The sequence below is a fragment of the Gadus chalcogrammus genome, chromosome 18 (genome assembly GCF_026213295.1).
Source record: "Gadus chalcogrammus isolate NIFS_2021 chromosome 18, NIFS_Gcha_1.0, whole genome shotgun sequence".
Lineage (NCBI taxonomy): Eukaryota > Metazoa > Chordata > Actinopteri > Gadiformes > Gadidae > Gadus > Gadus chalcogrammus.
The window spans coordinates 15,336,681-15,355,449 of NC_079429.1; the positions used below are offsets into that span (position 1 = coordinate 15,336,681).

General features: G+C 50.6%; 1 protein-coding gene across 1 annotated transcript in view; it reads right to left on the reverse strand.

Moving 5' to 3' along the window:
• Positions 1–259: 259 nt before the first annotated feature.
• Positions 260–18,769, reverse strand: part of tcf7l2 (transcription factor 7 like 2) — a 96,493-nt gene continuing 77,983 nt past the window's right edge. The window contains exons 6-16 of the mRNA XM_056576435.1: positions 14,731–14,863; positions 12,614–12,716; positions 11,389–11,475; positions 8,377–8,517; positions 7,752–7,956; positions 7,279–7,387; positions 6,505–6,567; positions 5,097–5,147; positions 3,877–3,949; positions 3,245–3,317; positions 260–341 (exon numbers count right to left, since the gene is read on the reverse strand). Coding sequence (XP_056432410.1) covers positions 3,275–3,317; positions 3,877–3,949; positions 5,097–5,147; positions 6,505–6,567; positions 7,279–7,387; positions 7,752–7,956; positions 8,377–8,517; positions 11,389–11,475; positions 12,614–12,716; positions 14,731–14,863 — 1,008 coding nt within the window. The 3' untranslated portion in view covers positions 260–341; positions 3,245–3,274. The remainder of the gene's footprint in view (positions 342–3,244; positions 3,318–3,876; positions 3,950–5,096; positions 5,148–6,504; positions 6,568–7,278; positions 7,388–7,751; positions 7,957–8,376; positions 8,518–11,388; positions 11,476–12,613; positions 12,717–14,730; positions 14,864–18,769) is intronic.

The following is an 18,769-nucleotide window of genomic DNA, read 5'->3' on the forward strand; positions in this document are numbered from 1 at the left end:
CCTTGTCCAGGTGGAGCAAAGATGGGTGCGGGGGCCCGGCGAGGAGATGGTGGTGGAGGTGGTGATGGAGGTGCGGGTGGTGGTGGTGGTGGTGGTGGTGCGGGTGGTGCGGGTGGTGGGCCAGGTGGGGGTGGGGGTGGAGCGGCGGGTGGGCCGGTTTCATAGTCAGTGAGAGCGGTTGCATTTGTTCAGTCTGCTGAGGTCTGGGCTCCTTGGAGGAGGGGGAGGGGGCCACGGAGGAGGGGGAGGAGGGGGGGGAGTCGATCAGACTTCCGTCTGAGGAGGGAGGGCTGGCACAGCTACCCTCTCCTTGGATGTAGCGGATGCACTTTTTTTTTCTCCTGGAGGGCAAAGGGAAGAGGGGGAAGAAGAGAAAGAGAGAGGGGTTTTAGACAACCTCTCAGGTGACACACACACAGTCACACACACACACACACACCACAGTGGCGCCGGCTCCAGCGGCGACCCCAATGCACCCGCCCGTGGTCCGTGTGACCGACTGCCTTCGTTTTGCGGCGGTTTTCCCTTTTGACGGGTCGACCTGAACCAGGTGCATTGTGGGACGCCACGGGAAGGCCCTGCGCACTGAAGGAAGGTTCTGGAATCGCGTTCTAGAACCTTCCTTGTGGAACCAGACGGCAGAACCGACAGCAAGAGAGGAGATGACGGGTGAGGACACGGAACAGGAAAGAAAGACACAGGATGAGAAAGACGAGGGTGACGAAGGGGAGGAGAAGGCTCTGTTGTACGGTTTCTTTCTTTCTCTCCCTCCCTCGCTCTCCCGCCGGTCGGTCGGTTGCGAGAGTTACGTTCGAAATCGAAAGAATCTCGAACCGAGCGCAGCAACACGGAGGTTAGTAAGTCTCTCTGTCTGCATCTCCCTCTGTCTGTATCTGAGCCCTCCTGGGGGGGGAATGGGGAGGTTGAATTGGAGGCTAAAAGGTCAACAAGATCCACACTACCCTGCATCTGCCCCTAAGACATGAGTGTGTGCGCGCTGGGGGGGGTCACGACCCCATGTTTGCATTTCTGCTCTGGGGTCGCGACCCCTCTGCCTAGCCGGGGCGCCCCGGGCCAGGCACATGGAGCGGAGCGCCTCCCCCAGCGCCTCTCCCCAGCGCCCCGCTCTGGGAGCTGGGGGGTGAGGGAGGGAGGGAGGGAGGGCTGCATGCATCTCGCTACCGTCTTCCAGATTCGGGTTATATCTGGGGTAGGAGGAGATGGTGGGGAGGGGGGGGGTGTATCTCTTCCACTCGCCCACCCTATCTATACCCTGACCCTGGATCTGACCCCACTGTCTCAACACCCGGCTCCAGCACTCGGATGCCCTGAAGGGCCCGCCGTGATTAAGGGCCTTCCTTCTTTGGAGCCGCGCGTCCAAACTACTGCTGTTTTATTTGTGTTGTTTTGATGCTCTGTGAATTGGAAGATCTTTGTTTGTTTTTTGTTATGTTGGAGTTACGGTTAGGGCCTGTTTCTTAAGTCATACCCCGGCCTGCTCTTCCGGTAAAGGAAGTCAAAAACACAAAGACCGAGAGGAGAATAAATGGAGGGAGCCGACTGGGGCAAATAGAGAAAAATCAGTTGGAATAAAAAATGGACCAATAGGAGAGCATGCTTAAAGGGGTGGAGGGTGGAAACCATGCATTCATCATCATGATCACAAGAACAACAACGGAACAACACTAGAGAGCAGTCAGGAGGAAGACAGAACAGGGAGAAGTCAGGTGAAGTGGGCTCGGCTTTGAAGTGTGCCGTAACCCTTCCCTGCGCTGCTCCCCTTATTGATCGGGACCGGCTATCAATTTGCTACGACTAGCCGTACGTCTTGTTCCGCGGCGCGTTACAAGCCATGACTGTCCGTCAAACTGCTACAAATGAGCTAATATCCATTTTTTAACAGCCCTATTGATTCATGGTATGTGCCTGTGCTCGCTATTGATTGGCCGCCCTCTGGGGGAATTAGGCCCGCTGCGTGGTGGAGCGGTGCGGCGCGGGGAGAGATCTCTTAACCTCTCCGCTGAATTATCAGCCCTCCGCTCCCGAGCCATGCTCTCATGATCTGCTCTGATTGCTTCAGGAATACATCAATCCTAATGCGCTGCCGTCCACCACCGCCGCAGCAGCAGCAGCAGCAGCAGCAGCAGGCTGGGAGGCTGTGAGCCCTGACAGCTGCACTCATCTGTGTACGCAGGATCCTTCCCTCAACTACGCGGTGGAAATAACCGTCTGAAAATAGGAGCTTCTTCCTGCATCGTCTGCTTTGGTCTGATTTGGCCTGTTGTGAACTAACGCGGCCCGATCAACAAACTCAACTCAACTAGAGTAGTGGTGGCTCTCAAAGGAGACATCGGAGTGTATTTAAGGAGCGCCACAGGAAACCGCTAGTGATGGGTATGAGGCAGCGGGAGACCAGACGATGTGTGGCTGATGGGGGATGGCGGTGACGTACGGGGGGGACTCGGGACACAGAGAAGGGTATTACTTAGCAGAAACAAATACCTACCATGAAAATATTTCCAATTCAAAGACTGCTTGTGTCAGAACAGAGAGACAACAGGTAGGGACTAAGTAAGGGTTATCAGAGAGGAGTTTGGAGGAAGAGGAGGTGGAGAAGGAGGAGGAAGAGGGCATAGAGAAGAGTGTCACTGAGAAGCCCGGAAGAGAAATCTGGGCCAGACAAAGTTATACACGGGTGCCCACTCAGGACACACATGACAGGCAATACAGCAGTCACAAGGACCACGTGGGCAGGAAGTGGACTTGTGGAAGGTTTTTTGGTTAAAAAATGACAAATCAATAGTAACCCCCTGATGGTCTTGAGATGTTTTACCCGTACACTAAACCAAACACTAAGCTCCTGGCTGAGAGACGGCACCGAGGCTGGCTACCATACAAACCGTGCCGGGGGGACCTCTGCAGCTTCAGCCAACCAGGAGGCGGAGACAACGCCGCCCGGTGCCGCCTCTGCAGTCTGACCCTAGTGTTTGGTTACTCTTCAACAAATCCATTTCCTACCGCTGTGCTTTTGAACCGTGCTCTAAAGAGGGAAAATTGTTTTTTCAAGTGATTTGGAGCAGGAAACTCCTCAGTAAGACAAAGGTTGGAGGAGGGGGGGGGGGGGGGGCAGAGAAATGTTTCAACTTGTTAACACATTGAAGGAAGAAGAATCGGTGATCAGAAGGAGCTGATTGTTAAGGGGGTCGAAGTGCTCTTCCCCCCATGGCTAGGACAGGGGTAATACCTGCACGGTTTGCACCATAAACTCAGCTGGTCAAGCCCGAACAATGCACGACACTTCTTTGGGGTATTTGCATCTGTTAGCCGAGGAGGTAGACACAAACGTACACAGAGACAAAAAAAATGGACACGTCATTACACAGACAAAAAACAACGGGCCAGGGTGTAGGCTCGCGCTGGCTAACCCTGGGATGTCCTCCACACAGACCGCCACCCTCCAGAGGTCCTCCCAGCCTGAGCCAGCCAGTTTCCAGTCCCCTCCCCCCCACCTTTAAAAGAGCTTTAGCATTTTAACTGTAACAAATACTCCTGAAACAAAGTGTTTAGGATCTGTAGACCTGCAGCTAGACAGCATTCATACAGTTAATGTTTAGAGAGTAAACCGAATGCCCTTCTTCACCAAACAGACACATGAAGAGGAGGATGGGTGAAGGGGGTGTGGCTAGATTGGCGAGGCGGGGCTGGTGGAAACTGACAGGTGAGTGGACACCTGCTGGGTCTGGACAGGCTCAGAGGGCTTGTGGGTGGGGGGGGGGGTGACAGGGTGAGGAGGAGGGAGGAGGTGGAGGAGGAGGTCCCAGTGGCGTGATTAGCCAGCCTTCACCTGGCCCTGGCCTGTGCACACACCATACACACCTGCACGGGCCACACCAGTTATTCTGTTGGTCGAGCCCAAAGCGCGCTCGGCACTTCTTGGGTGCGCTCAGGTCTGATGCGGCGACAGGGAAGAGAGAGAAGGAGGCCGAAACCAGAGAGGCAGAACATAACCAGAATGTCAAACGACCAGAAGTGAAAAGAAGAGTAGAGTAAGACAACGGTGCTCCGTCAAGCCTGGCTAATGATAACTGTGCTCGCAAACCACCCAGTTAAAAGATGCGATCCATTCTTGAGTATGCTTTTAAAAGTAGGCGCACAGCAGCCTAAAAGGCGACTGTTAATGGGTTGCAGAAACACTTTAATGAAAGGGTGTTCTCGTGGGATAAATTAGAAATCGCATGCCCCTTTGTATTTATCATTGTTATACTTTAGAAGGACAAGAGGAAAGGTGTTAGCTTTAAGCAGCAGTAGCTCTTGTTAAGACAGTTAAGGAAGCGCGTTAGCAATAGCATAGGGAAGCTCAGTGTTCTAGGAAAAGGTAGCTCTCTGACCTAGCATCGCACAAATACAGACCCTATTCATCCCTGCCAGAACATGTTTAAAACTACATTTTTTTTTAATCTGCTCCCAGCAATTGACAGTTTGGAGCCTTGTCAAGGTTCAAGAGTAACCAAAGCCTAAAGTGGCAAAACAACTGGTTACCGCAGGCGACAAACGCTTGTGCTTAGTTGGCTCATATGTTACTCTTAAACCTCACGTTGGATAGGACTTAGGACCTCTACTTAGACCACACCTCCACTCAAACAGCTGTTTGAGTGGAGGTGTGGTCTAAGAGGAGGCTGTCAGCAGAACGGGGAGGGGGGGTAGTAGGCCAATCTGATGCTGGCTCTAGCACAGGTACCGCTGGTAGATTAAGGAGGTTTACCGTTACATTACACAGGTTGTACTGCAGTGTGAGCACCGAGCTTTAAGAGTTCAGGTCCTCACAAGTCATGTTTTGAGCCCAATGACTCCATCATAGCAACACAGATATGTCGTATCATCTTTAGCTTTATGACCGCTAAACGCTAGCATACACATTTTAAGAGAAGCAAAGCAGCAAACAGTGAAAATAGAACATTTTAAGTATAGAAATCGCTCTTAAAGTTGTTTGCACAAACAAAGAAAAGTAAATAAAATAAGCATAACAATTTTTAAAAGACGAGAGACTAAATCAAAGAAACCAGTTAGTAATTTAAAACTCAAAATGACATTAGCACCTGTAATCGGAGGGAGTGAAAGGCAAGGGTTTGGAAAATATTCTCTGTGTTCTGAAACAAAAAAAGAACAGATAGAAAGGCCTTCAAGAAGGATCCGTCACCAACACGAGCGCAAAAATACAACAACAAATCAGCATTAAACACTTTGTTCTAAGCTCCACTTAGTTTCCTGGTAGACCGCTATTTTAGGGGATTAGAAAGTAATATTACGCAATATATTACAACTTGGCACTTTAACATGCGCTGTATTATTTCTTTTTTTTTAATCTTTTTTACTGGCTGCTGTTTCTGTGCACCTTGATAAATATTTGTCTTAAGATTTTAAACAAATGTGTTTATTGCGCTGCAATATCTGCATCTACTGTTTGCCCTTTTAAAACACACATTCATGGATCTGGCTTTAATTGAATCACCATGTCAGCCAATCAATGTGACTTTAAGGGCAACACTATACTCGTGCGGTTAGGGAAAACTATTGATCTGAGACTTAGTTTAAATAAGGGCCTGATAATATCCCATAAATATACTAAATCTGGGTGGTTAGGGGAGTTGACAGCCCAGTGCTGGTGTTCCAGTGAGATGGGCTGCTGTTAATCAATACACATAATTAATGTCTTCCAGAACTATATGGCCACAGCCTAACCCTCGCCTTCTTCAACAGCAAGTCTTTCCCCTGGATGGGGGAATGGAGTGCTCATCTGTAATGACCAGCTAGCTAATGATCGCCTGGCTTCCAGGAAACTGCGGAAACTTAAATCGAAGCGTTTGTGTTTAATTATCCTCGTCATTTCATAACATGATTACACGATTAACATTGAGAAACAAAAATGAGCAAACCTCCTTAATTTAAAACGTGGAAGATTTTTGTAATTTTTCAATGTGGACACACAAGAGCATGCACGGGAGCAAGCAAGTGGGGGGGGGGGGCAGCACCACCAACACACAGCAGAAGAGACATGCATGCACACATGCAAAGGTGGTGTCTTTCTGCAGCGTGCAGGTATGATATGGTGGAGCCACGCTGGAAACACAGGGCTGTAGATGTAACATTCTCCAGACACACATCCCTGAGACCTGATGCTGGGGGTAAGAGGGGGGGGGGGTGGGGGGGGGGGGATGAGGGGTGCTTGTGGGATGAAGGGGGGGAAGGAGGGGGTCATGCATATTCAGTTATAAGCTGGGCAGGGAGGAGTCAAAGGGAGGGATGGGGGGGGTGGGGTCGACAAGCAATGCTATCATTGTAGATGCATCATGTGGGAGGTGTAACTGGCTACAAACCAGACACAACAAGCCAGGCAGGATGACATGGGATGAGAGAGGGGCCCTGAAGGCCCGTTAGCCTGATGTAAATGTGGAGGGCTGTACATGATGGGCGAGGCTAAGATGGGAGATAATTGAGTTCACTTACCGTTGCCCTCAGCCTGCTGCTTCTCCCTTTTCCTCTTCTTCTTTTTCCCCTGTTGGTTACCCGCCAAAAAAATAGAAAGAAAAGGCAAATAGACACGGACAGGAACCTTAGTTATTATATTGCACCGAATAGGGCTTATCTTTCTGTTTACTTATTCATCCACCCTGCGCCTCACGGCACAACACTGTGGGCCACAAGCAACCGCCTGGCCCCCTTTCGCTCCCTCTCCCTTTGTCTTTACGTTCCTCTGTGTTGCGGAACATGAAGGAGCTCTGAGACAAACTGGGAGGAACATGCTCGTGATTCTCATGTGAGTCTGTGTGTACTTCCAGAACTGCTCCTCTGCACTGGCTGAGTGGAAGACTTCACCCCACACGACACAAAACACATCTGGCCTTGTACCCGTAGTCTGATGTGGATGCAGGTAATTTAACCTTTCAACCAAGTTAAATAGTTTTCTAAATATGTATTTAAATATGTGTTTAATGATTGTGTAAATATCCCTGTAGGAAGATTAGCACTGCTCCATGCATTTCTTTCCCTCCTCAATGGTTCTGTTGTGCGCAAGCGTATGTGATTGTACACTGATGCTCGCTAGCCACCTCTCTGATCGAACCATCATGGGCTAGAGCCAGATAGGTCCAGTGGTTTAATATCCGTCCTCAAAATTTAAGGAGGGAGAGACAGAAGGGAGGAGGAGAGGAGGTGAGAAGGGTGGGGGAGGAGAGAGGAGGAAACAGAGAGGCGTCTTCGACTTATAAACTTAAAAACTTACATAGTTATCTCGCGCTGACCAGCCTGGGTACAACTGCATGTGCAGCTGCCGTTCCTTCCTCGCCAGCTCATAGTACTTCGCCTGCTCCTCCCGCGATAGGGCGTGCCACTGAGAGAGAGAGAGAGAGATCCAAATGAAGCCTCAATCATTTCCTTATTATTGCAAACCCACTGTCTCCACGCTAAACTATTAATTATAAATTAATTAGTTGCCAAAGCAAATGTAATATACTTCATCATCTTTTAATTTAGCGGGTGCCGACTGGGTGCGGGGTTTGAACCCAGCCCCTTCTGGCTGGGGAGTCAAAAACCCTAGCCTGTCCCTGCCTTCTCACGGTCGCAGTGTGCCTGATGCTGAGCTCCAGGCTGGGAGGATGGTCCCGCCGGACACACACCCACAGCCGTGAGCCTCACATCGGGCAGACGCACTGCCCCGCGGCGACGGGCGCGGTGGTGGTGGTTGCGTGTCTCACCCTCCGGCCCAGGATCTGGTTGATCGCAGCGCTCTCCTTCAGCGTGCACTCTGCCACCACCTTGGCCCTCATCTCCTTCATGTAGAGCATGAAGGCGTTCAGAGGCTTCTTGATGTGAGGCTGCTTCTTCTTCTCCTCCTCCTTCTTGGCGTCTGAGTGTTTCCTGCAGGTGGCGAAGGGATGGAGCGAGCTTAGGAACCGAGCGCTGGGAGGTGTGTGTGTGCAGGTGTAGTTTACCACAGGAGGGCGCATCGAGCAAGGGAGAGGGCGACAAGGAGTGGTAGGCATGAACATGAGTAAGGAGCAAACTGAGCATGATCACATGATCTGATATGAAACCTTGTCAAGATGGCCAAGTTCAATCATTTAATTTCAATTGCATTTGTTTTACATTTTATACCGATTTTGATCAACGTGAAAGATATCCTTACATTATGAATAAGATATCCTTACATTAGAATTACTTTTGGACATTACTTTAAATGGACATCCCTAAGAGAAGGAGTTGAGGGAGGAGGTGGAGGAGGAGAGGGATAAGAGGGAGGAGGAGGAGGAGAGGGAGGAGGAGGTGAGAGAGGAGGAGGAGGAGGAGGAGATGGAGGAGGGGGAGGTGTGGCTGACTTACGAGCTGTTAAGGGAGCTGATGTCGCTGTGGGAGGACTCCTGCTTGACGTTGGGCGTGACGATGGCGGGGTGGGGGATGCCCGTGGTGTGCAAACTGTGGTGGGGGGGCACCATGTGGGGGGGGAACCTGGAGGACAGAAGACTGTGTAAATCGTCAGAGTGGACGGGGTGAAAAGGGACAGATGGCACACACATACACACAACACAATACGGTACTACTTCTGTGCTAATGCTCCTTAATAATTCATTGCATTTATAAAGAGCTTTACATAGTGCGTGCATAGGGGGATATTACTTGTAGCACACACACAAATATATGTATACAAATATATACACACAATTATCATCTGTATCACACGTCCCAAGGCCTATAGTACACACACACACACACACACACACACACATTGACAGTAGTCATGCGCATGATCCAAACGAATACAAAAATGCATGGTTAATTCTTGACCATTAAATTCGGTTCTGGTTAGATGAGACTGTAGCACGGTATAGCGTGCGCCTGGAAACCCCCTCTGAATGTCTCAATGTTGAAGGTTCAAGCCCTGAGAGAGGCCTGTCACGCATGTGGGACAGGCCAAACAGCAGTGTGGTCAGTGTGTTCCAAGGGTCAAAACGACTGCGGCCACCTGGGAGTTTTTCAGAACCATGTGAACACATATACGGGACAGGAGAATACGGATGGGGGTGAAGGGGGGGGGCCGAGGAAGGAAGGAAGACAAAAAAAGAAAGGGGGGAATAATCTCTTTTTCTAGCAGCTCATTATGGGCTATGAGAGTGTGCATGGCTCCGAGCCAGTATATAATGATGAGGGTACACTGGCCAGCACCAACCCGCGTCTGCTGGTGAGGCAGTCTCCTGGGAGAAGAAGCCCTGCTCTCTCTCCCCCTCTCTCTCTCCCCCTCTCTCTCTCATCACTACCACTGGTGTTTGTGCCTTGTCACCCGTTGACGGGACGCACAGAAACCCTGGCTGCAGATGGCCCATCATTAGGGCTCTTATAGTTCCCCTTCCCTCTCCTTCGCTCTCCTCCCCGCTCTCGCTGTCCTCCCCGCTCTCCCTCTGTGCACTTGTTAAAATCTCCTCTGTTCCGAGATCTTTATTTTCTTCTGCTTATTATTATCTCTGCTGCCTGTCCCTTCGTGCCCCCCCCCCCCGTAACCCCCTCCACCCCTGCTCCCCCCAACCCAACATCCTGCCCCAGATCATGGTTTAAACATGACCGCCATCCCTTTGAAGAGCAGGGGCATCATTCCCATCATCATCATCATTATACTCTTCCTCATCACCCAGCGTAGCCTTGGACCAATTTAACCAAACAGGGAGGAGACCCTGACCCCCACCTGCCAAGACCCCCCAGGCCAGCACATTTCAATCCTGAAAGGTAGGGGAGGCTGTGAGTGTGGGGGGGGGGGGGGGGGGGGAGGGGGGTAGCTGTGAAGCAGCTAGCCCCAGTGTTAGCCTGGGCCATTTAATTGCCATGGCGATGCGCTAGCCCCAGTGCCTGTTTAATGTATAATGACCCGCCCGGCCGTAACAGCTGGAGGAGGGGGGAGAGGGGGGAGAGGGGGGAGAATATCAAAGGGCAGACTTAAGCATGAAGGGGCGGGGTAGGGGGGGCTCACATCCCTCTACCTGTCGCCCACACGGGACACCCGGATGTGTGGAATAATGGATTTCCAGTGACTCTAAGCCCATTATCAAACTAATGTCTTTCATTTGCTGAGGTTCCTGGTCTTGCCCCCCCCCCCCCCCCACCCTGGCCCCTCCTGGCCCTTGAAGAGATGTATATTTAACAGCACCCGGTGTAAGGTGTCCACTGCTGTGTTCTGACACAGCAGAGAAGCCGGCCTCCTTTGAATCCTAATGCAGGGCGGACGCGCGCCCAGGCCCACACGCCTTCATCCAGTGGTCATGTCTGCCTTATACCAGGCCCCCCGCTGAAACCAATTACACCACTGACTCCGGCTAGCAATTCATCCGCTGGACTCTGGGCAGTGTGTAGCCGACCCATCCCCATAGATGGTTTTCTATTGTCTTTTCTTTTAACTGATATTACAACATTAGAAGAGGAAGAGAAGACCTGCCCTGGTCTCTTCTAGTCATGCTAGCTCACTTAGCGTCCCAATTGTAGGCTACGCTGCCAGGCCTCTTCTCTACCATGCTCGTCAACAGCTAGACTGGTAGCTTCCACTAGTTACCCGGCACCTGCTGTCCCTGAACACACTGAAGTAAATATTGGATAGAAACATGGCTCTTGAAACATGCAGTTGTGATGGACAAAGTAAGGCCGACAGCTTCAATACCAAGATATGGTTCAAGAATAGGATAACAAGGAGGAAGGACAACTGTGGGAAAAACAGCCCTTTTGTTATTTTGACTACTGTATTGCCACATACAGCATATGGCCATAACCGCTCGTAAAAAACAAACAGCATGCTCAGTGCTGGGAAACAAACTCGGTTAACTATCGTTTCTGCACAACACAGACTATATGTCTCTCTCGGGGGGGGGGGGGGGGGGGGGCATTAGACCTCTAAATACCAAACCATGAACCAATGAGAAACAAACAAACAAAACCCACAAGCCCACCGGGGGAGCGGGGGTCCGGATCAGCTCCTCGACGGGCCGAACCAAAGAAGCAGCCAAGGTGCGGGGCCTGCTACCCGGCATCAAAGAGTTGCCGGGTTTGTTTATGTTCTGACGGGGCTGACGTGCAGCATGGCTAAACGTCCTTCAGGGGCCTCATTAGGACATGATAAATATAATTAATATTTGAGCACGCGAGCTGAGGCCCTGCACTGGAGAATTGGCCTTTTGAACAGCGAGGCAGGCAGTGAGCCCGCCCCTTTAGGGACGGCTGTGTGTGTGTGTGTGTGTGTGTGTGTGTGTGTGTGTGTGTGTGTGTGTGTGTGTGTGTGTGTGTGTGTGTGTGTGTGTGTGTGTGTGTGTGTGCGCGTGCGTGCGTGTGTGTCTCTTTCTCTCCCAAGGCTCCACTCACCTTGACATGGATGCGTTGACAGTGAGTGCGGTGGGATAGGGGTGTCTGAACCCCCCTGTTGTGATGGGATAAACAGGTTGACCTTGCCTGCGAAGAGGAGAAGAAAGGAGAGGAGGTGAAGGAACAGGTTTGACAGAGGAGGTAAAAGCTCCCCCCACGCGGCCCTCTTTATTCTCATTTGATCAGGACTAAAAATCTAGGGGATTGCAGAGCGCACATCAAAGGCCGGGAAAACTCAACAATTTGAATGCCACAAATCTTGATAGGACTGGCTAATTAAATTTCATAACCCCTTCGCTCTGCGTCGACAGAGGGGGGAGTCTCTCCCCCCCCCGAGCCGGCGCGAGGTGTTTTGTTGTAATAATTAAAGACGAAGCGGCGCGCTCTTTAATGGAGCCATCACGCTAATTGAGGTCTACACATCCAAAGACAAACAATAATGAATGGAAATTTATACCAAAATAAAGTGCAGCAAATCAAAGGCAGCCGCCGCCACCGCGCTCGGGGCCTCTTCCAGTATTTAGACCGCGTCGAGAAAACATTAAATTAACAGACCTTAATTTGTAGCCTTTTGTCATATTAACGAGTGTTGACACGCGTTACCAGGGGAGAGCCCCCATGTGGAATTGTGGGTAAAATGCGGGCAATCCGGGTTCATTAATGTAATGGGAGTGTACAGAGACGGAGCGCTAGCTTGGGGATGCTAGCTGGGGTCGTAGGCTGGGACGCTAGCAACACTTTTTGGGACACTGATGTATAATGTATATAAGTTCTACATTATTCACCTTCTATGTTATTTACTCATAGTGTATATATATATTTTATTGTATTTGTTTGAAGATGCTGCATTGTTATTGATATAAATGTCCTCTTTCAACCCTAATACCATATGCTTTGAGGTGTGGGACAACATGAGCTCCATCACCCTTAGTCCTGTCAAGCTCCTCATCAAAGAATAATTTAAATCAACACCAATGCTACTTGTGAAATCACAAATGAACATTTAGCAGGCACCTTCAACCAAAATGACAATAGAATCCATACAAATTCATATGCCAGCAACCAGTTGAAAAAATAGGTCAAAGTAAACATGTAGACAAAAGAAAGGATAAAGAATGCTAATATGAATGCATTATGGGCAATAGTTACACAATAAATGCGGGGCAGTAGCCTTATCTGTGACTGTGTGTGTGTGTGTGAATATTAAAGCAGCAGTATGACTTACTGTGGTACTAGCCACCCTAGCGGATGGGGGATCTGCCCCACGGCGCCCGGAGACAGAGGGTAGTATGGGGATATATCTGAAGGATGTGGAGGCCTTGGGATTCCTGCAACAGAGGGAAACACAATTAACGTTAACAGGGGGCGTGGCCTTATGACCTGAGGAGGTGTGGTCAGGGGCGGAACAGAACAACTTGGACAGCAGAGGCCGACACGTCAGCGGATGTTTAAAAAAAATCGATCCATATTTTGAGTCGCGCTCCATGTACCAAAGCAACACAAACACTACACACATCAGGTGACGGGGGATGAGAAGGGAAGAGGTGACAGGAAGTGGGCGGTTGGCACTTCCTGATCAAAGGCGTGAGAGCGGCAGCAGTAACGAGACGGGGAGCAACAGCCCCCCCGTCACCAGCGGTCCAATCAAATGAGGGGATTAAGCAGAGCAAGTAATGGAGGCGTTTGAAGAGAGGGGAACACGGAGAGCTAATGAGAGCTTTGTGTGATCACAGAGCGCTGGTACCTGCTGAAGGCTGCCTCTTTATGAACACATGACTCTGGATTCACCCTGACACTGCGCCTGGCTGTGTGCTGGCTTTTTAAACAAACGCACCGTGAATGTAACATCTAATGATTTTAACCGAACGCTATGTAAGCGTATCTATTCCGATATGAAAGACACACAGTGAAGGAGATCGCATTGTGGTGTCTGTTCAATGCCATTCAAAGTGAAGTTTCTTACTGAAACAATGTTACATTAAGAGCAAGACACACTCCAAGACAGTGCCTCCCTTTTACTAAAGTAAACCTGTATGTTCACAATCTCAACCCTTGCTGCTGTGTGATTACACAACAGACGCATGGGAGAGAAGTGTTGAGGGTAGACGCCGCCAAAAGCTGGTGGGTTCAGGCTAGGCCAGAGAGACATTACACATTGGTCCATTCTCTTGAACCCGAGGCCCTGGGATGCTCAGGGATCCAAACCCCTTTTAAAAATAACCCACAGATGCCAGCCTGTGTTCTTAGGGGCCAGGTAGGGGCCTTTCTTATTGGCTTAGTTTGTATTTTTACTGTTGTCTGCTTTCTCTGTTTTTTTTGTTGGTGTCTTCTCCTGCATTTTGATGCCAATGTGGTCAAAACAAACAGAGTGGAGCGCTTCAGTTCAGTCTGGTGACATCATGGTCAATTTGTTGGCCTTCATAGTTCATACCCAAGGATAGATTGTATCGGAACTATGTCCGGAGAAAATAATGTTCACAAAAATGTTCTCAACTCAGTCGGGCTCTGCACTATTGCTGAACACTGTTGTTGTTCCAGGGCATTGCGTGTCATTTGGCATGAAGTCATTTTGAACTGGAAGGATGCCAGAACAATATGAAGACCGAATCACCATGTTATTCTGACTGATGTGCGTCATGTTAAAAGATTGCAGCTCACCGGAGCCACCCAGCGACTGAGTCCTTATAGCGCACGTTAATTAATTAAACACTAAGCCCAATTAAGCAGCTCCATTAAGCACTACATTAAACAGCAGCTGGCTCGTTATTGGCCCTTTTGTGAGGGCCATCGTAATGAGGGGCCGTTATTACCCCAAAAAAACACTAACTTGTGGGAGAGTGGACCATTATCCAGAACACTGAAAGGCATTTACCCAACAATAGGCATGTACAATGGAGGCCAAGGAGGGAGAGCAAATGTTTGTTTTTAAAATGGCTTCCATGTGTATGTTAAATGGCAGTTGGTGCGGTTGTGTTGGGGCTGGCTCCCTCTCTCTGGGAACGTTAGAGTGGGTACAGACCATCAAAGTCAGTCACATTGACTTCAGTTTCAGTCGGTGCAGTTAATCATGCAACTGCTTACACAGATGGAGTTAGTAATCAATCAATTGAGTGATATTTAGTTTTGTCAACAAGGCCCTTAAGGTGACATGTCCATATTTGAGGTGGAGGAGAGGGGGGGAGGTGAGGGTGGGAATGCATGAAGGGTTGAGTTGTGTGTGTGCCCGTGTGTGTGTGTAAGTGTGAGAGAGAGTGAGAGATTGAGTGAGTGAGTGTAAGAGTGAGCGAGTGAGCGAGTGAGTGAAAGAGTGTGAGTTTGAGCGTGTGAGTGTGTGCCTCGTACCTGTTTTGGGGTCCACGTCCCCCTGTAGGTGAGGCGGGGGGTTCCCGGGTGTGAAGTGCTCATTGCTGTAGGTTATCAGAGGCGTGAGCGGGTGCACATGGTGAGGGTGCTGTACCACTGGAACCTTATTAGACTGAGAGAGAGACCGAGGAAGAGAGGGGGAGAGAGAGAGAGAGAGAGAGGGAGGGGAATTCGGGGAGTTAATAGGAGACTGCTGGGTGCCGCCGCAACTTAACCTCAACACTCACATGGAAAATAATGAAAGGGAATGCAATGCAAGCCATCAAAATTCCCAGTCCTGAAGGGGATCCAGACCGCACATGCCACAGGGAAAACGGTGTGGTTTGTAATTAAAAACACTCGTGTGGCGTCACACCAGAGTTGTGCAACACAAGAAGCTGAGAAGAAGAGGAGGAGGAGGAGGAGGAGGAGGAGGAGGAGGAGGGGGAGGAGGGGGGGGGGGAGGGCGGGGTCAGTACTAGTTCCCTGGTGGTGGAGCAGGGGTGGAGTTGGGTGACGAGGCACTTTAACCGTGGCTTGCGGTCTATTCGATCTTGCGGTGCTCGCCACTAAATCAAGACAAGGCGCAAAATTCCTCCGCCATTAACAACTCCGCCAGGCTCTACTCTAGAACCAGCCCACACTCATCTCTGCATCCAAAGACCCCCACCCCAGACCCCTCCCCCTCCCATCCATCAGCGCCTCCCCCAGGGTCCACCGGTCCTCGTGTGTGTGTAGTGCGGCGTGTGTGTGTGTGTGCTGTATTGTAATGAGGCAGGATTGAAAGGCGGGGACGGGTGGGTGGGGGTTGTAGTAGTTTTAGTGTTGTAATCTGGTCTTTGTGCTCCTAAGTGGATGGAACCCTTTTTTCAATTAGCCAGAGATTACAGCTGAGCTTCAGGGCCCTAACCAGCAGACCGTCTCACACACACACACACACACGGAACAAGATAACCACATTAAAGCAGTGGTGTAGATTAGCGAGCCTCTTTCTTGCTCGGCAGCTCTCGCCATCCTTATCATAACAAAACCAAGAGGCCCACTGTAGCTGGGACTGCTGTATGTGTGTGTGTGTGTGTGTGTGTGTGTTGTGTGTGTGTGACCATGATTCTCTTAGTGTGTATGTGTGCGTCTATGTGTGTACAAGTGATTATCAAAGTGTGCATCTGTGTGTGTGTGTGTGTGTGCGTGTGTTTGTGTGTGTGCGTGTGTGTGTGTGTGTCATCATCCCGCTCCCTCATAGACCCCAAGACCCCTCATTAGTAGCCTGGCTGCTCGGAGAAGACCTTAATAGAACGATGGCACCAATCCAACAAACACCAGCTACATTAATGGACCAGAGAGAGAGCGAGCGGGAGGGGGGGGGGCATACATGCATAACACAGCCCGGTTAGGCTCGTGCTCATTGGCTCAACAAATGCAAAGCTGTGTTTCCTGGGGGGAGATAAAAAGCGAGTGTAACGCTGGGAGAGAATTGCCCAAAGCAGCCTGTCGAGGCTTTAGCTAATATCGTGGCTAAATGAGCGAGCGTGGGCGACTAGCACACAAACCCAGGGCTTAATAAGCAGCTAACACTAAATAGCGCGTTAGCAAAGGGGCACCGGCCTCTTCTATGTGGGGTGGTACAGGCTAGCCCCAGCCCGCTAGAGTGCTGTGCTTCACTGGGGTGGGGTGGGGGGTCGGGAGGGTGTGTGTGGGTGTGGGTGTGTGTGTGTGTGTGAGAGAGAGAGTGAGAGAGGAAGGGGTATTCCCTGGTGGCGTGGTCCCAATGAAAGATTAATGAACCCAGCAGAACCCCAGGGAAACAGGGAGACCTCCAGAGACCCTGGGCTGAGGAGCGGGCGTGTGTGTGTGTGTGTGTGTGTGTGTGTGTGTGTGTGTGTGTGTGCATGTGTGTGTGTGTGTGTGTGTGTGTGTGTGTGTGTGTGTGTGTGTGTGTGTGTGTGTGTGTGTGTGTGTGTGTGTGTGTGTGTGTGTGTGTGTGTGTGTGTAAAAAAAGAAGGACAAGACGAATACACATTCCACACCTGCTCTGATCTAGCATCTACAATATCAGGATGGATAAAAAGAAAGGTAAAAAAGGAGATCAACAATAATGTGGAGGAGAGGGGGGCTGGGCAGCTGATGAGCTGTTGAATACTCATGATGTCTCCGACTGTCTCTCTCTTCATCTCTTGTCCCCCCAGCCCCCCATCCCAGTGGTAATGATGTGAAAGAATGCTGTGGCTCTGGGGCAGCTGAAAGGCTCCGGCTGAGCTCATTTAAATGAGCTCCATTGAGGAGCGAGATCCATCCAGTACACACGCACTCACCCGCACGCCCACACACACACACCTTCGTCTTTTGTTTGCATCTTTTTTTTCTGGATTAATAAATAAACCAGTAAATTTAACCCCTTACTGGAGTCAAGTCCTGTAGTGTTGTAGCTGAGGAAGCTACAAGGTCACCCCAAATAGAGCTACAAATACACACTTTTTCTGGCATGTTCTACCAGGGAAGAGCTAACTCCACTCGAATGCAGTCAACACAAACACCCACACACGTATACACACACACACACACACACACACACACACACACACACACACACACACACACACACACACACACACACACACACACACACAAACAACCTAAGACCGCAGGTTCGATTCCCCGCTGTTCTAAACCAACCCATCCGTTTTCTAGCCAGAAATATCTGCCCTGACCCGGCTCAGTGACACAGAGTGCCAGAGCTGAACACAAGCCAATACAAACTGTGGCATGGGCTCAGTGGCTTGGTCTCCGTGTCATAACCTATTAGCAACACCTCGACAAAGGCCCGGGCGCAAAGGAGGAGGCCGTTTGTGGTGCCGGTCACACTTTAATCACTCCTTGTCAGGAAGCAACAACAGACTGGCTGATCCATAACCTCTGACCCCCGGAGGTTTCTATTTAGCTGCCATTCAGACCCCCCCCCCCCACCCCCCATCCCCTTCCAAAACCCAAACATCCCCCGCATGGCTAAAAGCAACCGAGAGCTTTTTCACACCGCACAGGCTACATTAGCTGATATTGGAACCAAACACAATTCCTGGATAATGAAACGTTCTAATGGGAGCCGGGGATTGTTTGACTGGTTTGTGAGCACCTTCCCATCGTGTGATGGAATGAGTCTGATAAACGTCCTTTGACCCCCTGTCCAGTCTAACCTCCAAGCGAAAGGAGGGAGAGGGGGGGGGGGGGGGGGGGGGGGAGGGGGGAATGAGAGCGAGTGAAGGAGTGAGAGATGGACAGAAAGAAGGAGGTAAGATGTGAGGGAGGGAGAGAGGGATGGAGTAGGGGAGGCAGGGAGGGAGGGAGGGAGGGAGGGAGGCAGGGAGGGAGGGAGGGCCACTGGACAGGAAGAAGCTGTTGTCATTGTGTTTCTGCCTGGTGGCGCCTCGCTGAGCCAATCTGAGCCCTAAACGTGGAGGCGGCGACCTTGGCCGCCCAGGGGGCTGTGGGAGAGGGCGGGGGGGGGCTGAGGTCCCTCTCCTCAGCTCCGTCATGATATGATGAGTTGTCACCACAGCTAGCGGGGCGCTAATGAGCTGTGGTGGAGGGAGAGAGAGAGGGGGAGAGTGATGGATCGGGACCCTCGCACGCCCGCAAATGCCAAAGCAAGCGGAAAATGCTGCCAGAGAACCCAGCGCATCCGCGCCTCCACTAGCTGGTAGCAGCGCCTGTCCAAAGCCCTGGGTGTGTGTGTGTTTGCTGACATAGACACAGTCAGTGTGCGTGACAGTGTGTGTGTGTGTGTGTGTGTGTGTGTGAACACAAAGCCTATTTGATAAGCTCCGCTGAAGAAACAACTAAAAAAACTAAAAACACATACAAACTGAGCAGTCATCACTCATCAGTGATATGAAGGATGGTTCTGAGGTGAGATCTGTGTACACACCAGAACCCTCAGTTCCCCGAGGACTGCGTTTCCCCTACAGGAAACCCCTTTAGACAGGTCTTCAAACCCAACACCAACAAACACCTCAAAAACTTCTGCTACGCTGACCGCCATTGG